Here is a 22,611-nt window from a genome sequence, read left to right on the forward strand (position 1 = left end):
CTCCCAGCTTGGCTATCGGCACGAAGCACTGCAATTTACTTAAGCATGAGTTTCCTTCTTTTATCTTTTATGTGACCTATTCAAGCGAATTTGGTTAAATAGAAACATACATAGTTTCTTTCCAGAGTTGCAATTCACCACAGTTTTAACGTGAATTCCACAAGACTTACTTACCGAAGGTGGGTATTACTGAGTTACCTGAGTTGTTACAGCAAGGGTTGCTTCAAGAATGAAAAGGAAAACAAACCTGTTTCCACGAGAACAGGGGAAAGCAAGCCCTTTGCTAACGAGGACAAGCCTTGACGAACGCTAGTTCTGTGACCCTGAAGCAGAATGCCAGTAGATAACAGAATATCTAAATTTGGTGGTGCTTTAAAAATAAAACAAACCTTATCCTTAAGAACCCAGCAGTATCAGTGTAAGTTCACCAGTGCTCTGAGCCCCGTGGGGCTCCTGAGAGCACGGAGCAGGAGGAGCAAAGGCGGTGTACAACTCTGGCTCCGTTCTTGCTGCGGCGAACTGGGACCCGATAGCTCGCTGGGTCAGGCTACGAGAAGGGAGGGAAGGGCAGTGGGAGAGAGGAGAGGAGCAACTAGCTAGGCAAAACGAAAAAGTAGAACTTCTCCGGGGAGAGGGCACGGTGTGGCAACACCAAGGTGTAGCCGCTGCTGCTGCCACATCGGAGAAATCCAGTAAGGGCTGAATGCTAACTGAGTAGGATTGCAAGGCTGGGTAAAATCCGGCCCGTAGCATACAGCGTGGCACGGGGAGGGTCTTTATCCCTGATCAGAGCCCTCGTAACACCCAAAAATGGTGTGCTGAGGTGGGTGGGGCTGGTTACGCCGGCAGGCCATCGCGCGGTAACGGCGCCGGGCAAGCCGCTTGGCAGTTAGCGGTGTGTCCCTGCAGACCGCGAGGCCGGGCAGACCTAGGGCTGGCCGCCTGCCTCCATTGTAACGAAGCAGCTATGATCACTCTGAGGGAACGTACAGCACACACAATGTGTACACTCATTTCATCTTTATATATACTTTCATGAGGTTAAAAAGCTTCAGGCTAGATGTAATAAAAATGGCTCAAGAATCAACTACAATCTTTTCTCCTAGGATAGTACTAATTCAGAAGCGTTATACAAAATACGAGCTACAGCTATGTGCTAAGCTATAATTTGCATCGAAGAGCCAAACTATACTAAGTTTTAAATTCAAGTGTTAGTCTGCGCTGCAGTTGAAATGAAACTCTTTGCTCTACCAGATCACATCTGGGTGATGGACCCTCCTTTGTGAAAATACAGGCCTTGGGGAAGCAAAGTTGAAAACTACAATTGCAGGCAGGTATCTTCAAAGTGTTTCCCTAATTTTAAGTAGCTCATCATAATCTTTGGCACTTCTAGGGTGTTCCCAAAACTGGTGGTTATACAATTTTCAGAATTATCCAAAGTAAGTTTAAATTAGCAACCAGAACTGTAGCAATGTAAATGTTTGCTTGACTTAAATGTGGTGACGACAGAATGTTTAAAGGCATGAAAGAAAAAAAAACACTAATAAAAGGCACAGATCAAAGAAGCCTATGGGAAATGGCTCACGTTAATGAAATGGAAGTATAAAACCAAGGAACCTTGGCTGCTCCCGAGAATGAAATCATGAGCTTGGATACACGAACACATTACTAGGAGCTAAATAAGGTACTGTATTCTCAGCTGACTATAGCTGATTATTTTGGGGAAAGTATCTATATTTTAAACAGGAAGCAGTAGCAGCAAGGATATGTGGAAATGTGGCACCTTTGGCAAACTCTAGCACTCTTTAGACAGCTTTTGAAACAGGATTTGGAGGGAAGAAACTTGTAAATCCTCTATTAGTTGCCTCATTTCAGGTAAGCATCAAACTTAGCAGCTTAGACAAAAATATGCACAAAGCAACATTCTAAGCGCCTTTCTGGAAATCTGCTTAGTAAGTAGTTTCCACTTAATACTCTGTCATTCCAGATTTTTAAATCTGGCCATAACTGTGTTACCACTTTTCTGGCAGAGAAGAAAATATCTTGGAAAAATTATACTATAGTAGTTACCATTAAATACTTACATATATGTAAAACGCTACAATAGACACATTTTTGAAGTCAAGCGCTGCATCAATCTCATCCATAAAGTAAAGTGGCGTTGGCTTGTAATGATGAAGAGCAAAAACTAGAGCCAGTGAACTGAGAGTCTTCTCTCCTCCTGATAAGTTAAATATCTTCTTCCAACTTTTCTTCGGAGGCCGAACACTGAAACAAATTAAGAGTTTGTAACTTATTTCTGTTCATGATTAAAATAAATACATCGTGGTGAGAAGCGAGTCACGAGAGAGGAGGGAATTCTTGGAAGACACAGACTCGTAAAGAAATTCGACTAAAACCGTGGATGAGCTGCTGGATATTCAGTCCTCCGCAGCTGAGAGGTAGCGAAGTGGATTATTTCTGTTCACCGAGGAGTAACTCCCTGGGTACCTGCACAGCTACTTGGCCAGCAGATGTTTGCCTCAACTCAAACTACTGTAACACTCAGCTATTCTCTGTAGGAACTAAACACTTAAGAACTGCTATTTAATTATCTTTCAAAAGCGCTACTCTACTCCTAAGTAATGAATATACTTTTAGGAGCATTTATGACAGAACAATCTCCGGTTACCAATATGATTGACACTATTCCCTAGGCAGATTGGGAAATGATTTGGGAATTAAGAAACCCTGAGCAATTACTTCAAAGTCAAAGCTTTCTAACTGCTGTTAGTTACTTATTTCTCCAGGAGAAATTAATCTCTTCATCACCCGACGCTGAAAAGTTGTGGCTTCTGTCAGTATCTTGCCAATACTTGCCACGAGAGAGGACTGTTTTGGTTAGCTGCTGATCCATTAAAATTTACTTAAAAAGCAGGCTGAAAAAAGGAACACAACAGTTAAGAATTCGAGCGATAATACACAGTATTTTGACAAACCTAAACATGATTCCCTCAGAGAAGGGATCCAGACTGTCCACAAGTTCTAATTCAGCATCCCCTCCCAAAGTAAGCATCTGGTAGTTTTCCTTCAGTTTATTTGTTATTACGTTAAATCCTGCCATAAATTCATTCAGCCTTTGTTTCCTAAGATCTTCAAAAGCTTGTCTGAAGTTGTCTCTCTCATTGGTAATGTCATCCAATTCAGCCACACGTTTCAAGTACAGCTCTTCCTGTAGGAAAAAACCAAAAGTACAGTTAAACAAGCTGTCTCCTTAATTTAGATTTTAAACTATTTTTCCTACCATTTGAAAAATCATTTTTCCCAGAATGGCTAAACAGCCTTGAAACAAAAGAACAAAACCAAACCATCTCTTTTTTCTCATCTCTATCCTGCAAAACCTGTGTTAAAATAAAAAAATAAATAAATTAAATAAAAAAATTAATCTGTTGAATAGTCCTGTCTTACTGAAGTGAGTATTTTTCTGAAGGAGAAAAAAAAAATCCTAGTTGTGTATCTGTCTAGACTGTCAAGTCTAGTTGACTGTAAACAAACAAACTTTCACAGGAGAAAGGTACGAGCTAACAGATATTCAGGATGCTAGCAACAGCACAGCCTGCAGAGGAGAAAGGGAAAATTCAAGGGTTCCATTTCAAGTTTCCAAAAGAAAGGAACTGAAGGAGAACAGGAGCACCTTTTCCTGGTATGCCTACAGAGGAGCTATTTTCTTTTGTCACCTAGGACAAGAGTGCATTTTTGCATGCATTTCAAGTGCAGGATCCATTTGAGCAGTCACCTGAAGAAAAATGCACAACTGGAAGGTTACCTCCGTGCTTCAGAAGCAGTGACATGAATTCTGTACAGCTCCAAGCACCAGAAAACAATAAAGCTGTATACACAACGCTTACCTTAGGTGAGGGGTGTACCATACTATTGCCCTGACAGGCAATACAGTATCAAAAAGGTGAATCTTACTACTACACGACAGTAATTAAGCTTACCTTCTTCTTATATTCTGCAATAGCACCAAGGTTGGGTTTCATTTCATGACACTGGGCTTCCAGGAGAGCTATTTGATTAGTGATAACATCCGGATCCTTGATAGCCTCAAGCTCTTCTTGACTTAGTACTGGAAGTTCTTCAGGTGGTTTATCTTCTATGGGGTGCAGTGATAATTTTGATATCTAAAATTCAAAACCAGTTACTGGAAATCTTTAAAGATCACATTAGTCATCACATGAACATGTTTCTAAAATAAACATTTTTCTGTGTTAGTACATACTGAAGCTTCTAATCTCAAAACATTCAAAGATCCTTCACATAACTCCCTTTGAAAATAAGATGCGAAAAAGACAACAAATATCCTTGTATCCTATTATTCTGTTCCTGCAAATTATATACATCATTCTTACAAAGGAGATTTCTCCGTAATAGGAGCAGTAGCAGATAATGAGGAAATCGCCTCTACTGATGCCGTAGAACAACTATGTACTTAATACTTTGTGTGTTCAAGATTGAAAAGTTTCTGACAGCAGCTTTGCTTGCTGGGTAGCTGCCCCCGTTACCCTCAAATTAATGAGGGTGTGAAGGGCACCGTGCATTGCAAGATCATCTGCTGGTCTAGATCCCTACCTTTATTAAAGATTTAAATATGAAGTAGAAAGGACATACAATAAAAAGATAATGTAACTTTACGAGCTCCAGGCACCTAACTGGCCTTTTCTCTGAGCGTGCCTCCCTGGGCACACACCTGATTTCTGCCGTTTCCATAAACCAGGAAAACCGAAACAAGACCAAGCCCCAGCGCTGCCTCTTGCCGACTCTGCGCTCAACTAACCTACGGGCCAGAAAAAGTCAGGCTGCCGTGCAGAACTGGTTCCCGAAGAATGAAAAGCCCTTCCCGGAAGCTGATCAGAGACGCTTTTGAAATTAACACACCAAACGTCAGACAATGCTCAGAACGAGCTCCTTCAACAGAACTGGAGCAGTTAGAACGGACACGGCGGCAAGAAATAAGGTCTGTGTAAAGCTATCCGTGTGTTCGCCTGCGCGAAGGCTGCCGGCAGCCCTGCTCAGATACAGCTCCGGGTCTGAGAAGCTAGGCGTTGTAGCACCTAGAGTTAGCAATTCCTTGCTCCCACTGGCTCGGATTTATTTGATGAGCTGGGTCAAGCAGCAATCTCCGAGGAGCAGAGTTTCCTCCTGGTCCCACGGAATTCCTATTGGCCCAATTCTCTCTAACTGGGGAAAGGCAACTGGCTGTACCAAACGGACTACAAGTTCTAGGTGAAATGCTTTCAAGGAAGAGGTCTTGCCATTTTAGGAAGAACAGTTTCATGGACACAGCACTGAATACGGTTACACATAACTTGTGTTTTAGTTATCAACGTCTTACTCCTCTTTGCTTCTCTCACCTATGAGAGTGCCTACCCTTTTAAAACATTTTTTAATATGTACAGAGAGGATACTCAGGCACAAAAAGTTTCTCGGTTGCTGTTTATGGCCTACGTATTTTTCCCTCATTGCTCTTAATTACTCATAGGTAGTGTTATGTCAGTTATAGTTACCCTACCATTCTTTCGTAAATAAAAAAATTTGAAAAGCTAGAAGCTGAACCGTTTGATTCGTAACTCATCCATAACCTTGTATGTAAGCCAGAGAAAGTAAAAGACTGAAAGGTCATCTTTTTTAAAGTTGTTTTTTAAAGCATAAACACCAATAAACTGTGAGCTGAATACGAATTTTCTCCCAAATTATCCGTTTTCTAACGACATGTTAATGTATTAATCTTTTATAGTTCAAGTTTTAGGAACTAAACAATTTCCGTACCTCTTTTTCCCAGTATTTAACCTTGGACTGGTGTGCAGAAATATGACTATCAATTTGTTCAATTTTCAGCTTAATATTAAGAGCTTCCTTTTGAAGTTCATGTTCATCATCTTGAATAGTTTTAATCTCCTGGAGTAAACTGTGATGCTCCTCCTGAACTGCTGGCAACGCTTCCTAAACAGAAATGACCAAAAAAGAGCAATAATCAGTTGCCTACAAAAACGTTACCGCTTTCTCGGGTTATAGATTTGTTTTCACTATATTATTCACAGAGCTTACTCTCCACAATCCTAAGCACCGATGGAAACAAATACATATTTTTGTATTTAGATTAACCAGGTCCCTGAATTCTGGAATGACTGAAAATATGCTGCAGTTTACATTTTCGTTCCAGGTCTGGATTAAATGAGTCCTACACTCAGATGTTTTTAGCTAAAAGGCAGTTTTAGAGAAAGACAGTCTCAAAGAAACAGCTTTATTTGGAAGAATTTCAGCCATCCTGGTTGTTTTCACTCTCTCTTGTACATAAATCTAGACAGGAAACTAAAGTCCCACATAAGTCGGGGGGGGGAAATCTATTTTTAAGCAAGTTTTAAAACCAATAATTTCTTTAGGGAAACTTGGTTTAAGTTTTTTCTTAGCTTCAGAAAATTGGGTCAAGATATATTTCCAGGTAAGTATTTAAAAAAAAAAAAAAAAAAATACAGCATTCCCATTCCCTGAGCATTGTGGAATGTCACTCTGCAGCTGTGCAACAAAACTTGCATAAGAACAGAATAGAAAGATATAACTAGGATATAACTCATCATCCTGATTTTACCTGAAGACCAGACTAGGTACTAGGACTGTTTTAGCCTAATTTCCACCCCCCCCCCAGCATCTGTATTTAAAGGTCAACTTTGATTAATGATTAAACAAAATTACTAATTTTGTATGAATGCCCACAATATGTTGCGGGATACAGAAAAGAACATTCTTTGCCATTTTATCCCCGTGTGAATTTTTGGAGGATGAGTAGTAGAGTAACTGAGAAAAAAAAGATGCTTTAGACCAGCATTGTCAAGTCTGAGGCTTAAATGGCAAGGTAGCTTCTTTTTAATTTATTTTTTTAAAATAAATGAAGGTACTATCAGCTAATGTAACCCCTTGCTAGGCCTGCCCGGAATGTCTAAGGACAAAGGCTAACAGACATCAGAACAACTCTGATACAACTATTATCTAAAATTTATTTCACAGACTGCATCCTCTACGAAGAAATACACTAAATTAACATGACACTTACTTCAGCTTTCCTGCAGTCATTTATAACCTCAGTAGCTTTGTCTTCTAGCGTAGTCAGCTCTTCTGTTAAGTCTTTAATTTCTTTCTCATTATCTTCAATTTCCTTCTCCGTGCGAAGAACAGACTCTTCAGATTTTTTCAGGTTTCTGCATGGGTACCGAGATGTTCGTATACCTCACGTGAGTGCAAATATGACGTAAGATAATCTAGAAACACAATCTTACTTACAAAGATTGTTCAACAGCTATTGACAACCGAAGAGGAAGTGCTTATTTATGCATGAACTCTCACACTCCTGAGATATCCAAGTAAAACAAAGTTGTCTTCCTTAAACATACAGCAGACAGGCCTCATTAAATGACTTCATTTGTTCTTTCAGAGAGTTCTGACATTTGTTCTGACTATTCATTACGTAGTGTTAAGCCAACATGAAAAATATATCACATTTTATTTCCTGACGTGCCTCATAATAAAATCAGTCCCTTCAGATTTGAACTGCTCCACTGCATGGCAACTAAGTGCTATTTTGAATCTTTGTCCTGAAATATTGCATTTCAGTGATAGGCAAATATTAGCACAAAAATACCGATTAAATGTGACTTTTAAAGTGCCTATTAGAAACTACAAAATGTTACTTCCCTTTACCTCCTTGACACAAGCAACATTTAGTATTAGACACGCAACTGAAAATTTAGATTTTAAAATCAAGGGATTTTTAGCTATGGAGACTTCTTAAAACAAGCGAGCGTCCTGCAGGCACCGATGCCAACAGATACAGCTACTTGAAGGCTGACGTGACTCTCCCTGGTCAGGTTTCACTAAGCTTTCTAGGCCTCTGATCCTTTGCCTGTAAAGCACACTAACAAAGATTACGGTTCTTAATTAAGAACCAGTCTCAGTTTGAGGTAAATCAGTTTAGAGAAAAAGGTTATGACCTTCTCCCTCCCGTTTTCCTCTAGCCAGGAAGAGGTGAGAACCATCTCCTCTAGCCGGACAAATCCCCCGTGGAAAGGTCCAACTGTAATCAAACAGGAATCGCAGCAATATACAATTACAGCCTAAAGCTTTCCCATTGAGCACAGTGACGTCTACTATACCTGTCCGCAGTCTTGACGGCCACTTGGGCTTTAGTAATAGTTGAAGCACATTCATCTATTTCTTTGTTGATCTTATCAAGTTTGTCTTGTTGTGCTTTCAGTTTATGATTATTGATATCAATTATGAGGTTATGTAATCTTTTAACTTCATTTTCTATTTTACCAGCTTTCTCAGCAATGCAGTCGTAATCTGTTGATAAACAAAATGGAGTTAAGGTCATTATGCTGTCCCTAGGAACACTGGGCTGCTGCAACACCTCAAGGTTTAAGTCATAAAAAGCTCTGCCGTATTAATATATTGAGAAGTGTACATATTTCTTTATACGGTGAAAAATGTTGGGGTTTTTCTACTGTGGCAAAAAGAAAAAATACCACCCACATCTTTCTGACACTGTTATACTACCAAAGCTTTTTTAGTGTAAACCACCAGAAATTTTAATTGGATTACTTAATGTATATAGAGTACTTAAATACATGAGCTAGTACATAAGAAGCTATTCCAAGCTCATTCTTTGCATTTATTTAATAGGAAAATGCTCAAAGGTTGAATTGTAAGAACTGGCCGCTAACTGTTGCTCTGTAGCTGGTATTACTGTGTAGTTACTACACACGCTGAATAATAAGATAGCCTACTCTACCTTCAAGGTAGAGAAGTTTCCTTATTTAGCTTATACTTAACACTCAACAAAATCATCTTAATAAGTTGAACAGCTTTCAAAAATTAAACAATGTAGCACCTTAGTCTTCTAAGGGCAAAACAAACAAACAAAATTCCACACGAAGTTTGCTACAGATTTATAATTTCCTTTTGGGGACAGAAGGGGTAAAGCAGAGACCTGAAAGGCAGAAGGCAGTCATCTCTCCAGAGGAGAACACAGGTTTGTGTCTCTCCGTTATTTGGTAGACATGTTAGAGAAGATATTTGTATCATCAAACCTTAGTGTGATTGAGGAAGTAAAGCATTCATACTCTCTTGATGCTATACTGTTCAAAAGAGGCACAGAGGGAATCCATAGTAGTACGTATTCTCTTTCTTAAAATGCTATGAAAGCAGAATTGTGGGGGAAGAGAATTACATTTTACTGTGCTCATATTATTCTCTGAGCAAGAAATACAAAGAAACAGTCGAGGTTTACTTCACTAAGCTACCAATTTCTTCAGAGAAACTGGTATTCAAGGTCTCAGAGTAAACATCTTTCACAAAAAGAACGGGGGTACAGTGTGCCCACAACAGAATACAGGGTATTCATTTTATGGAGTCATGTAATAGTCCAGTTAGAGCACGGCAAAAGCCTTTACTTGACTTTACTATCATTACCTCCACATTAACAATTCTTACCCCTAAACAAACTAAGTTTCCCTATGAATCTGTATGTAATACAGCCATAAAAATCTAACCAAATAAACAAAAAAATTCTAAAACTAATGTTTAATTTAGCTTGACTGAAACGTGAACTTGAGCAATTGCAAAAAAAGGGTTTTCACTCTCTAATCTCTGGAAGCACCTTTTATGCCCCCCTTAGAAGAAGAGAGGTTCCAAACCAAGATACGGTACCGCACTGGTAATCTGAAAGCGCAAAGCCGTAACCGTTCATTCCTGTAGTAGTAAAACAACATGACTACAATTTTTATCCATAATCCCCTCTCCACAAAATGTACCTTTTTTATAACTATTAAGGATTTTTTCCAATTCCTTCTGTTTGTTTTTGTCCGGAGCAGCAGCGATTACGTTAGCTTCAAGTTCCTTAACTTGGGTTTTTAGATGAATTTCTTGTTCAGACAAACTCTAGAGAAAACACAACTGTGTTAGAATCCTGTACTTTAAAAAGATCCTTGACACTAACAAGGACTATGTTAAGCTGAGGCTGAGAAGTTATCCCCCCTGCACGTTCATGGAGAAGCCAGATATTGCCTCAATAATAAACTTGTTCACCTGGATACTTGCTGTATACTTTTCTAAAGTATTTCTCATTTCCCGAACATCTTGGCGCAGTTTTCTTATGGCTTCTTCAAGTTGTAATTTCTCTTCTTCATACCGTACTGCTCTTTTAGAATCCTTCTGCAGCTGAGATTCCATTTTATTGACCTACACAAAAATGAGATACGATCATTTGCCCAGTGTCGCCACTACAAAACAAAGCAAGATCTCATTCATGTGCTCGACAGTCTATGATCTCTTAAAACACTAGAAGAAAGTGGTGTAGAAACTTGAAAATTTGCTGTAGCTGGACAGAATATGGAGGCTGACTGCTGAGAAGATCAATTACAATAGTGAAAAACAAGAGAGGCAAGCATAAGAAAATGTAAGCTGGAGAATCCCTGTCAAAATAGCTCATCATGGAGAATTGATTTAAGGAAATAAAACTAGATTAAGCTTGAAAGGCTTAAGTCAGAGTAGTGAAGGCAGAACCCAAAAAACACACAAGCAGAAGCTAGAGGCACTTGTTACTATAGTTAAGATTTGATGCTCGTTGGTTTCTGTGGTAATCTGGTGTTAGGCAGACAAGCTTTTGCATGTAGTACCTGCTCAAGTGAGCGAGCCTTGCAATTCACCTTCAAGAGCAGAAGGAATAAGGACACGTTTCAGATCTCAGCCCATTTTCTGTTTTTACATGCAGAGAACTAAGAGGCACGGATATGAATGTACTTGTTCTACCTGGAGTCGTCCACTATGCTGGACAGGTACAGAGCCAAAACTCTTGACAATGGAGAAATTAAGTTACAGCTACTGATCTTTATCGGGTGCCACAGTATCTCGCATGGGCCAAACAGAAAAGAGTACATAAGCCTGCCTCTTGGAGAGAACAAACAGTGAATAAATCGAACGTGTGAAGAGAGGAAATAGCCAAGTCCCTTAATTAGTAAGATCTAAATATGAGCTGCCTTATATATTTAGTGACCCTTTAAATGGCTAGGGCAATGACACTTTGTCCATGAGGTTAGTCCGTTAGTCCTCCACAAGTACAGCATTATCTGAATAGGCTTGACAAAAAAAGAGTGGTATGTCAAACGCTCCAGGGTTTGCAGAATTTTATCTTTTCTTGGCCAGTGCAATCCTATTTTCCAAGCTGAGTGAAGGTGAAAATACAGAAAGATAGATGAGAGAAGAACAGATATATATTTTAACCTCTCAGTGATAAAACCAAAAAGTGCAGAAATGTCAGCAATGACAGCAAAGGTAGTGACACGGTTATCTCCTCCAGCAGAGGAATCAGATAGAGAGAACCTTAACGCTTAGTTTGATTTTGAAGTTCTCCAATTTGAAAGTATTTTCACCTAAAAAATACTAACTACTGTTCCTGCGTCCTTAGCAGTAAGCAAATACTCAACTCTTGTGTTGGCTTATAGCTCTCATTCCTAAAGAGCAAAAGTTCGTTCTGCTGTAGGGAGAGGAGTGATGTCGGGAGCCGTGGTTTACTTGACAGTTACACAGGAGAGCTTGTCTTCTTGAAGAGGTATTAACACTTTGATGTTTGATCTCAGTTAAGTTGACCAGCAGACACTAGGCAAAAAGGACACAGGCTACATCCGCACTAAATAAAACTACAGACTAAAACCTAAAAGAATTCGGAAGAAAAAGCAAGCTGTATCTTGATATTCCAAAACATTCTTGAAATACAAATTGGAAGGAAAGCTCTGCCACTCCCTGACAAATCTTACAAGGACATAAAATGAAGGACCAAACCTGTCTTGTCTTGCTGCTGAGGTCTGTGTGTACTGCTCTGCAGCTCAATGGTTCCTTATGACCAGTATCTCCCATGTTCTCATCCCTACCTTCAATCAGTTTCCAAGCTATCAAAGGTAGCTCTATGAGACTAAAAATTAAATAATAGGCATGTGATAGCTGGGCTGTGAACAAATGCACTTAAGAGCAAGACAACCTATGCTAACCTTGTGAACTTCAGCTTTATAAATCATTGTTAATGTATCTTGCATTACAGATTGCTCACCACTCATGCTGATTTAAAAGGACATAGCACATACGGGTATCAACTGTGAAAACATAAGGAACTTTGACGAAATTCCACTTTTAATTAAGATTATGTACTAACCTCTTCTTCTGAAACATCCATTACGACTGAGGAACCCATTCTGCCCTTCAGTATTTTACCCCCTCCACCAGTCATTGTTCCTAAAGTAAGAGAGATGAAAAGAAGTTAGCGAGCTAATTGTGCTTAGGCAGCATCTATAAAGTGCTGAAAATATAATTGTAAGTTTGCACTTAAATACCTGACTGTTCAATGACTTGTCCTTGCAGTGTTACCACCCTCCATCTTTTATCTTTTTGGAATGCTACTCTGGTAGCTTCTTCCAAGTTATTAGCTACTAGAGTATCACGTAATGCGAAGTAAAAAGCCAGGCGAACCTTCTCGTCTTCTACTTTCACCAGGTCAAACAACCGAGGAGTATTTTCAGGAGTTGGGATTTTTTGAATTTTTTTTTCCCATACAGCCATCTACATCAAAAAAGTAAATAACTGAATGAGAGATTCCTTAGGATAAATTATGAGGTCGTTTCATTATTCTAAGGTATGTTAAGGCTTTAAAGCAAATGCAATCGTCCTGCAATTAACAGTAAAGCTTCCTTCCTTGGGGATCTCTACTTACTTCCAGTATAATTAAAAACTCACTGATAACTCATTGTTCTCTCTTATAGTTTTCATAGTTTACAGTTACTAGATTCCTTGCATTATTAAGTTTACTAATTTGTTAAAAAAATCTAAATATAAAAAAAGACACGCCAAACATTTGTTGTACACATATAGGTATCTAAAGAGCCTTGTAATTCTCTGTAAGTAAACATTATCATTTGCTAGTAGAATATTCTAAGGCACCAACAGCCTATTAAAACATTTTATATTTTAGCTTTACCTGTATTAATACATATACAGTGTAATATATTAATATATAATACATATTTATACACGTGCATATTAATACATTATACATATACAGTATTAATACTGTGCACATTAGGGTAAATCAACAATTTGTTTTGCCGAAGCGCTAGTACTTACTTTGTCCAGGGCTATAAACGTGGCAACTCCGATTCCTGTTGCCTTTAAGAAATTCACACATGCCTGAGCAGTATCAATTGTATCAACAACAATGTTGTCTAAGGCACCGCAAGACGATGAAATAGCAACATCATACTTTTCATCGATAGCTCCCAAGTCTCCCTAATAATTGAGGGTCGGGGGGGAGGCAGAAGTACACCCATTAGCTTGGCATCAATGGTTTGTCTTGGTATTAACAAAGACATGACAAAAACTTTACACAAAGCGAAATGAGACGAAAACGAATTATAAAATAAATTTTCTGTATAAATAAATTTTTTTTCTGTAAAATAAATTTTATGTATTTCTAATGTACTTGTTCCCATAGCAGAAATTCATATACTCAGAGCTTCAAAAGCGGTGCTTCTGGTAGAGCAATGTGGTAGCATTGATTTATTTTCTGTAGACAAATGTTAAATTTTATATGCCAGCATTTTAGTGAGGCAGTCTGGCCTAAGAACATCGTGTAATGTGTTCTGTGTATGGTTCTACCACTGGTCAGCTGGGTAGGACCCAGCAAGTCATATACTTCTGCGTGCCATCCTGTACTGATCTGAAAAATGGGTGCAGGGGTATTCATCATCTACGAAAAATTCTTGTGTATCTGCAGATCAAAACAGCATGCACAGCCAGCTGTGAGTTACCCAAGAACAGATGAACCTCATGCTCCTCTCTGTGGCAAATGATAACAGAGCACGAGACAAAATACATGCCAGCTGGACTAGACAGCGGTCTGCTGCTGTTTGAACTTTATCCTTTTTTAATAAATCTATACACGCATTTTTTTAAATATACATACACTAAATAAACTGATTTTTCTGAAGCAGAGATACTTCTCCTTGGACGAGCAGGTAGGGGAAAAAAAAAGAGAAAGTTGCAGAATACAAAAATAGCACTTTTACATTTACGCTGATACACACGTATTGTTCAGTGCTAGTAAAAAAAGGAATGAAGAACTCTACCTCAGCCACAAACTTTCAGAACTTTAAATCAACACTGCCAGGAAAGAACTGATAACACTCAACGTTTTGCTATGACATAGCTTTCCTTGGTCTTCTGAAACAATGATATTGCTCTTTTTGATTTGACATGTATGCAAGTAAAATGAGAGGAAACAAACAGCAAAGAGATCACCAAGTTTTATAAATTTTGAAGAAAAAAAAAAGATGTGTACAGTTCCACATTAAGTTACATACAAGTTGTAAGATGTTTTTTTAAGTTTCATGGCAGTTCTACCAAGTGTGCGGTTACCGATTGATTCTACCTTCTGTGGCACCAGAAGGTAAAAAGCACTACTCCACGATACTTCTCCAGCATATATGTTCCTAATGTTCAAAGGAATCAGAATCACTCCAGCCGTCAGTCATAGCGCAACACAGAAGCACAGGCAGGACCAAAGCACGGACAGGTTTACAAGACGTTGTTAGTACTCTTGGCTCAAGCATACTCCCTCAGAGACTGCAGCTAAGTGATTTAGCTTGAAGATCAGCCTACCAAAAATATAAAGCTTTCTCACAGCCATTGCCTTTACTTAGTGCTGAGTAGAGGAATCTCAACAATCTTTTTTTAATTTATAGCAAGTCCACAGGATTTGCAACTCTGCTGTCCAACTTCATAGCACCAGAGAAGCGAGGAATTCTACCTTTCACTCAGTTACAGAAACACCACTCTGTTCCTATAAAGTTTAAGACTAAAAGTATAATAGCCTTTTAAAATTTACCAGTCTTCCATATAGTCCACGAATATTTCCAGATTTCTTCTGCTGAAGCAGAGCCTCAAGCACTTTTCCTCGACTGCGACTTAGTGCTAAAGAACTTTTGGCTTCTTCTACTTTTTGACGCAGATTTCGAACAAGATTCTTAGCGCTTGATTCTTCTCTTCCCAGCTTCTCAAGGTCATTCTCTTTCTAATAGTTAGAAGAAACACATTATCTTAGCCTCACAAAAACTACTGTATTCAGGGAGTCTTAGATTCATGATTGTGTAGGCAATGAAACCAGCCACTGAAAAGCAGAAGTAGCAAACATTTATCAGAAGAATGGCTAATATTTGGATACATTTCGGCTAGTATTTACTTTGATACAAGTACGACAGCTTATGAATTCATGAATTAGGCTTAGGACAAGGCAGTGGGATTTTTTTTCTTTGGGGAATGAGAGGAGCAAGAAGTGAAATTCAAAGAAGGCTCAGAAACATAGCCATTTATTTATTCTAACATGTCTCATTAGGATATTTAAATTGATTCCCTTGCAGGGATACATAGGACAATTTCAGTGCTTAATGTTAACATTTGCTTAACCCAAAATAAGTTACTTCGCGGTTAACTGAGTATTAGAATATAGTTTTTAAGCGTTACTTTATCGGAGACAGTTTTATTTTCACCATGATTATTGCTAAAAAGAAGAGTGGAACTTCAGTTTGTGTGTTGCAACATTGTGTTGTAACTCAAAGAAATTATAAATGCAAGTCAAGTCTCACCTCCTTCAATTCCTGCTCAGCTTGGGGTAATTTTATGTCTATATCTTTGATAGCAGCTTTCCTTTCCTTAAGAATTTCTGAAGTAGTCACCAGAGCCTCCTTCACCTGATGTAACTGCGACACAGCAGTATTGTGACGGCTGAGATAGATATCAAGCTCTGACTGGGCTACATCCATCTTTGAACGTGCTTCGTTCACCGCTTTACTAAACTCCATCAGCTCTTTCTCTTTGCTCTGCAAAAATGGACAATGTTACAAGTAAAACCAGATGACTGTGGGATTTATGACATCAATCACACCGTATGAAAGAAAAAGAGGAAACAGGCATGTTCTTTTCTCCTGTCAGCAGAAAACAGTTGTTATCTAGAAGAACAAGTATTTCTTAATTTATTAACATATTCTGTATGGAAATAAAATAAGGCATTTTTCATAATTATACGGAACATGAGGGAATTATCATAGAACATTTCCATGCCAGCTTTGTATCATTTTCTCAACTTAAACTTGGGAGGAGCCCTACACATTGTGCTAAATTCCAGCTCAAATGGAGAAACCGTGTTTTCAAGTACAGAAAGTAATCCCCCAAATTTACAGGATAACTTTCCAGCCTCCAGCTGTTTAGTGATTGAACAGCTAATATCAACACCAATAACCAAGTGTTATAGTAGATGTATATGAATTCAAAGACGGATTACAGCTGTGTGAAAGGCTCGGAACATACCATTTCAAAATCTGTTTCTTTATTTAAGCAGCGTATTGGCTGAAACATTTTGATGGGAGAAAATTAAAGTGTGTTGCATAATGGAAGTGTAGAATTATTTAATATACGTATATGAATGACATACTTGATGACACATGATCACTATAAAAAGCAGACAACTTAATGAGAACGATTTAGCTCCAATTATAGATTGAAAATTTATTTCCCAGTTAGACTCCATTGAACTAACACATGAAACAGTGTGTTTGTCATATAAAATAGCATTTTACAACTATCTTGTGACCGTTTCATTTGTAAGTGTAAAAGCTATACGTCAGTTAATACAGTAAGTGTACTAAGTCAAAACAGTTCAAACCTCTTTTTCTTCCTGAAGTCCTTGTGTTTCTTCCTTAAGGCTATCCATAATCTGCTTGAGTTTTTCTTCTTCTTTCTCTTTTGTCTTTTCAAGAAGCTCTTTCTTAGATGTTGCTTTGCTGATAGCTTTTTCACTATTGGAAGGTACATTTTTCAATTCTTCTACCTACACAAATAAAAGACTTTTAACTTCCTCTCCCGCTGAAACAAAACAGTTTTGCCTTACCTCTAAACCCTGCCTTTCGAGTGCTATGTGGAAGTCAAAGGAAGCGTAAGCCCTAATGAAGCTCACGTGGTTTTGGAGGGTAAGATACGCTGTGGCTCTAGCAGGAGGCCTGGATTTTCTTTGCAAGGCTTGTTCAGTTCTAGAGCCCATCCAGAGAGAAACCAGCCACAGCAGTAAAAGAACATAGCTTTACGCATAAGAACTCAAGTCTTTGAATCACAATAAGGCTTAATTCTTAAATACCTACTTTCAGAAGGCCACTCTTGATCCAAAGAGTGATTTAAGATCTATAACAGCTGGCAACAACCAACTTGGTACAATATATCCATTAAATTAACTAGGGAAACAGAAAAAAAAAAAATGTTTTGAAAAGGTAGTAACTGCGAGAACGCGCAACATTCCTGTAATCTCAACAAACATGACAAAAAGATGCTTTTCAAGCCATGAGACCTCCCAGCAGAGCTGAGAAGCCACAGGAAAGCTTTTGACTTTGCCTTTAGGCAGAAAACAGCCTGGTACCGCTGGCCACAGTCTCCCATAGTAAGAAGTGCCATGGGCAATGGTTTAAGGGAGAATAATGCATTACTTCAGTAAGTGATTTGCAGACAAAAGCCCTAGCTGATTTAAGTGACATAAAATATCCGATTAAAACAATTTAAAACATATTTTTCCACCTTCTTTGTTGCACAAAGTACAGTTGGTGTTGTTTGCTATTTTAGCCCAGCTGCACAAAGATGTTCTCGTCTAGAGCAACCAGTTACACTTCTTTAAATCAAGTTGCAGTTCCCACTACCTTTTCTTTGTCCTTTTGAAGTTGCATCTCCAGTTTTTTAGCCTTGCTTTTGGCATGTTTTAGATTTTCCCTTACTTTAACATCCTGCAAATCCAACTGAGTAAATTTTTCTTTATTTTCCTCTATGAACTTTGTAATTTTATTGAGTTTCCTGAAGGGGAAAAAAAAAGAAAGAATCATCTATTCCATACCCTATAAAAATAACGTCAGTAGAGCTTGGCTTAATAAGTAACCCTATAGAATTTAAACCAATACTACTCAGTTCTTGTGAAAAACAACATCCAACACTTACTATATTCACAGTATTTTCCCCGGGGAAGCGATGTTTCAGCAGACAAAGATCAACTAACAGGGCAGTATTAAACACATTTTCAGAAATTTTATTTTTTCTTTGATAGAAGTTGTAATTCACATCTCTCACAAATAACTTACTACGATCTCAGAGGATGAGAAGGTTAATATTGCAGTTGGATAGGAGATTAGCACCCAGACAAATCAATTTTACGGAAACACAATTTATGCACAAGAGATTCACAAGGAAACCAGAGAAAAATACCGAACATCCATGTACCTAAGCATCATGGTCGTATATCTAAAAACCTGAAACAATCTGCCAATTATGTTTTGTACACTCAATATAAGAAAATATGTACTTTAAAATCCATAAAACATCAGACATTTTCCTATTGTCATTGTGAATATTACCCAGATTTCTCCAAGCGAAGCAACCTGCAGAACCAAATCAAACCAATGAGAATTTTTTAAAATTTATTTTCATGCGAAAGGTCATTTAATCCACACCAGGGAATGTTTAGATATACCATAAGTGGCTCTGCTCATCAGATAATTTAAGTTTTTGGTGGAAGGAGGACTGAAAAACCCAGCTGTGCTCCCTTTGTTTGACCATCTTCCCAAGCAACCACTGTATACTGCTGCTTTCGCAGGCGTTCCCCCCCGCGATACAACTACCACGGCTTTTTCTGAAAATCCTGCTAACTCTAACACCACATATGCAGAACATACAAAAGACAGTACTCTTAGCTTACGAGTCTGTACTTAAAGTACTTACTTTTCCAGTTCTTTTAAAGCTTCATTCTTGGTTTTCATTTCATCTGCAAGTTTACTACTCTTCTCATTAACATCTTTTGTTTCTTCATTAATTTTTTCTTTCTGCATTTCCATATCATTTATTTGTTTCTTTAGGTCATAGCTAGGAAAAAACCAACCAAACAAACTGAAAAGTCCACTTTTTTCCATAAAGCTAACATTCATAATGAATATGTATTTCCAATCTTAAGTGTAACACGGTGATTACGTAAAGTATTAAATCCTAACATCCATTATTGAGTAACCGTGCCAATTTAGTACAAAACAGCAAGGAAATCTAACAACTTAGACACTTCAGATGAAAAATAGTCTTTAAGTGATCTACTTTCTCAGTTTAACTGTGAAGCTGTAAGAGATTAATTTGCTAGACTACTTTGTAAAAAGCTGGCAAGCAGGTTTTTGGTTTCGTTTTTTTGTTGGTGGTGTTTGGGGGGTCTTTTTGTTGTTGTTTTGGGTTGTTTTTTTTTTTTAAGTTTTTATGAAAATGGTCTCTACTAATTTTAAAGGACTGATATGGCTGTTAAGAAATGCAAAATATTTCTAATTAGTGATATGGAAGCAGAGTTTAACACCACCACTACCACATTAAAGCCAAATCAAAACTTTAGAGAAGTACTTACATATAGTATTGACAGATATGATTCTTTTCTTTAAACATTTTGTTTTCCAAACAAAGAAATTCAATGGCTTTATTCCTGTCCGCTTCCAAGGCATCCTTTTCTTTTTCCACCATTTTAACTCTATTTAACTAGACAAGACAGAGAGTCAGAGCTGACTTTACTGCTAGTACTACAGAAGAACAAACCACGAGAAAAGCCCCAGACCCTTTGTAGCACACGTGTCCTCTGGAGAGATGGTCTTCAACAATTAACTCTGCAAGGCAATTTAGCACGACAAGCTTTCTGAAATAACAGATCACAATTTCCGCAGCGGAGACTGTCCTTTTAGGGCAATTCAAGCAGTAATTTAAAACTAAAAAGGGATCCTACAGATGCTAGGAACAGCTCAGGCAAATCAAGGAAAATGCAGGTGAGAAATAAAGAGGACTTAGATATAGACAGTCCGTATATGTTATTTTCTATATTTCAACCTTTTGACTGGCGCCTTTTAAGTTAATTCCTGCAACTACCCGTCTTTTGTTTTCCTTCCTAGCCTTTAAAAAAAGTCTGCAACATATTAGGATTTACCAAGGACATATCAAGTAAAAAGAACTTTGATGTTTTAGTACTCTTGGAACTCAACGCATAAATAAAATGATATGAAAGCAAATTCTGCAATAGACCTACATAGCTCAAGCCACAACTGATTTTCTGTATTTTTAAGCCTCCTCATGCAGCTGCGTGCGCATCACCTCACCAGCGCTCTGCCTCCCTCTTCCCCTCTCCTTTGCTCAGCATATGAAAGGGTTCCCTGCCACTTCTCCTACGGGAGCCAGGCAGGTAAGCAGCCCTACCTGGATGCATTCAGATAGCGATAACCTGTTTCTCTATTCAGTCTGAGAAGCACTTAATGCATGCAGGTATGACCAAAGGGTGTTCAGCAGGTAAAAAATCCTGTGTTCCAACTCAAGCACTCAAACCTCTGGGAATTGAAGGCCAACAGCGTTCTAAATGTTTAAAGAAGGACAACTGACGTTGACTGCCCATTTCTTTTATAATGGAGAGAAACAGCAGATGCAATAAAGATAACTCAAAATTTCTCTGTACCTCTATTCTTGTACAGGAGTGCCAAATTTTAACCGAGTCTTTATGTTAACTGTTTTTCTAAAAAATCCAATAATGAAACACTGCAAGCTTAGATTTTTTAATTTATAATTCTAACAAAACTTTCTGGGACTCACCTTTTCTCCTCTCTGTTCATTTAAAATCTCTACTCTGCGGCACAGAGTTTGGATAGGATCTTTTAGTCGTGCAGATCCTATTAAGTCTTCTAAATATTCAAGCATGCCTTCATCATGTTCAGTCTGGCCTTTCGGTTTCATCATTGCGATTTGTTCAACTTCCCCCTTGGAAAAGAAAAGTTTGATGTTTTCTTTTCTTAATTTTTTTTTTTTTCCTGGGGAAAGAGTTAGCATTCTGAAAAAATACAAAACACCTTTGGAATGCAGGTATGCATACGACCATATTCTAGCGTTATGAAAAAAGAACAAAATAATGCAGTAATCAAAACTGGCTATTCAGAGCAGCAATATATTTGGGAAAACAAAGATCAAAATGAATAGAAATTTCCTCCAAGGAGTGCATGGTGGCAATGTGCATGAAAAACAGCGTCTCTTCTGAAGCCAACATTCAGGTCTAAACATTGCTTCATTCCTCTAAAGATTCAAAATGTATTTCCCCAACCTAAAAAAAGAAGAAGAGAATAAAGCATGCCCTCTAGGTCATGTAGCACCCAATAGTCTTAAGGTAACTCAGTCGGGACTGAAGTCCCTGAAGGGTTCTCTTTAGAAAACAGGTGGTCCATAAAATCATATCTGATGGATGAACTAGACTTGTAATTCATACAACTGAATTTGTTGGAAAAATATTCTTTAAATAGGCCTCCTTCACTTAATTTTCTTTTATGTACAGCATTAACTTTAAATTAAGCTAAAGAGTAACAATAATTTGATTTTTTAAAAAATAAGAATTAGGAAAGATTAGACTGAGACAATGACAAGGACTGTTTATTTTACTGATGCTATCATTAGCCAACAAAAACATCTACTATCAACATTTTATGCTTAGGATAGAGTAGCACGAAATGTTTCAAAATACAGATTATATTTTGTAAATTACATGGTCATATATCAGAAGGTAAAGACATGAAATCGAACACACACATATTAAAATGTTATCTGGAGCAAGAAGAGATGTGATAGATGCTGCAAAAATTAAATAAAAAGAACACTGAGTAAAAACTATTCTCCCCTTCAAAAACCCGGACAGTTAGGTACATGACAAGAGACAACTTATTTGTAAAACAGATAGCCAATACTGCAGAGTACCAGTATTGGCCTTTGTGACCAATTTTTAAACACATGAAATAATTTAGTTTTAGAACTGACAAGATTTAAAAACAAAACAAAATAAAATTTATATTCCAGTAGCCAAGCTGTGTATGTAAAAAAAGCCTAAGTCTATATCCACAGAGTGAAAAAATATAGTTAAGAATTTATTTGTCATTGTTGGCTGTTTGTTGAGCTTGAGCTGACAGCTAAGTCTCTACAAAAGGACGGGTGAGGAAGAACTTCTCAAGAACATACAGAAGGAGGGGTGATTAATGAGACTGCTGGAGAACCAGACAGGACAGTCCCAGAAGTCAACGAAGGGCAGGATTTCCAGGCAAGCCCTGTAAATCAGACCTGTAACCAGCTAGGAGACTTGAGGATAAGGTACTCCTGAACGTTAGCTAAGGAAGTTATTCCGATTTTTTGCCAGTGTGATTTTGTTCCACATACTCAGTCTACAATGACACCTAGTGGCCCTACGCTTTTCTGCCAATTAGTAAATCCCATCTGGCTGAGTAGAAGAGAAAAAGCCAAGTTTTGCAAATTTTGCAAAGTAAGAACTAGTATTTATTAAGGTAAGTCTTTCTTGCACGTAATTCCTTTGTTAGAGTAAAACACAGAGGCAGAGGTTTAGAAGTTAAATGCATCTAAGCTTTTATTTTCTGGTAATTACTGTTCCTAAGAAGTGCCAGCAGGTTTGAC

At 38.0% G+C, this 22,611-nt stretch overlaps 1 protein-coding gene across 3 annotated transcripts in view; it reads right to left on the reverse strand.

Moving 5' to 3' along the window:
* Positions 1 to 22,611, reverse strand: part of SMC4 (structural maintenance of chromosomes 4) — a 40,860-nt gene that overhangs the window by 701 nt on the left and 17,548 nt on the right. For all 3 annotated transcript variants that reach the window (XM_050902361.1, XM_050902362.1, XM_050902360.1), the window contains exons 6-23: positions 20,761 to 20,925; positions 19,541 to 19,668; positions 18,883 to 19,023; positions 17,814 to 17,964; positions 16,796 to 16,960; positions 15,720 to 15,953; positions 14,963 to 15,148; positions 13,204 to 13,365; positions 12,417 to 12,642; positions 12,239 to 12,318; positions 10,120 to 10,272; positions 9,846 to 9,972; positions 8,187 to 8,376; positions 7,091 to 7,235; positions 5,809 to 5,982; positions 3,981 to 4,163; positions 2,979 to 3,211; positions 2,085 to 2,268 (exon numbers count right to left, since the gene is read on the reverse strand). In XM_050902361.1, coding sequence (XP_050758318.1) covers positions 2,085 to 2,268; positions 2,979 to 3,211; positions 3,981 to 4,163; positions 5,809 to 5,982; positions 7,091 to 7,235; positions 8,187 to 8,376; positions 9,846 to 9,972; positions 10,120 to 10,272; positions 12,239 to 12,318; positions 12,417 to 12,642; positions 13,204 to 13,365; positions 14,963 to 15,148; positions 15,720 to 15,953; positions 16,796 to 16,960; positions 17,814 to 17,964; positions 18,883 to 19,023; positions 19,541 to 19,668; positions 20,761 to 20,925 — 3,027 coding nt within the window. The remainder of the gene's footprint in view (positions 1 to 2,084; positions 2,269 to 2,978; positions 3,212 to 3,980; positions 4,164 to 5,808; positions 5,983 to 7,090; positions 7,236 to 8,186; positions 8,377 to 9,845; positions 9,973 to 10,119; positions 10,273 to 12,238; positions 12,319 to 12,416; positions 12,643 to 13,203; positions 13,366 to 14,962; positions 15,149 to 15,719; positions 15,954 to 16,795; positions 16,961 to 17,813; positions 17,965 to 18,882; positions 19,024 to 19,540; positions 19,669 to 20,760; positions 20,926 to 22,611) is intronic.

This window comes from Gymnogyps californianus, chromosome 10 (assembly GCF_018139145.2).
Source record: "Gymnogyps californianus isolate 813 chromosome 10, ASM1813914v2, whole genome shotgun sequence".
Classification (NCBI taxonomy): Eukaryota; Metazoa; Chordata; class Aves; order Accipitriformes; family Cathartidae; genus Gymnogyps; species Gymnogyps californianus.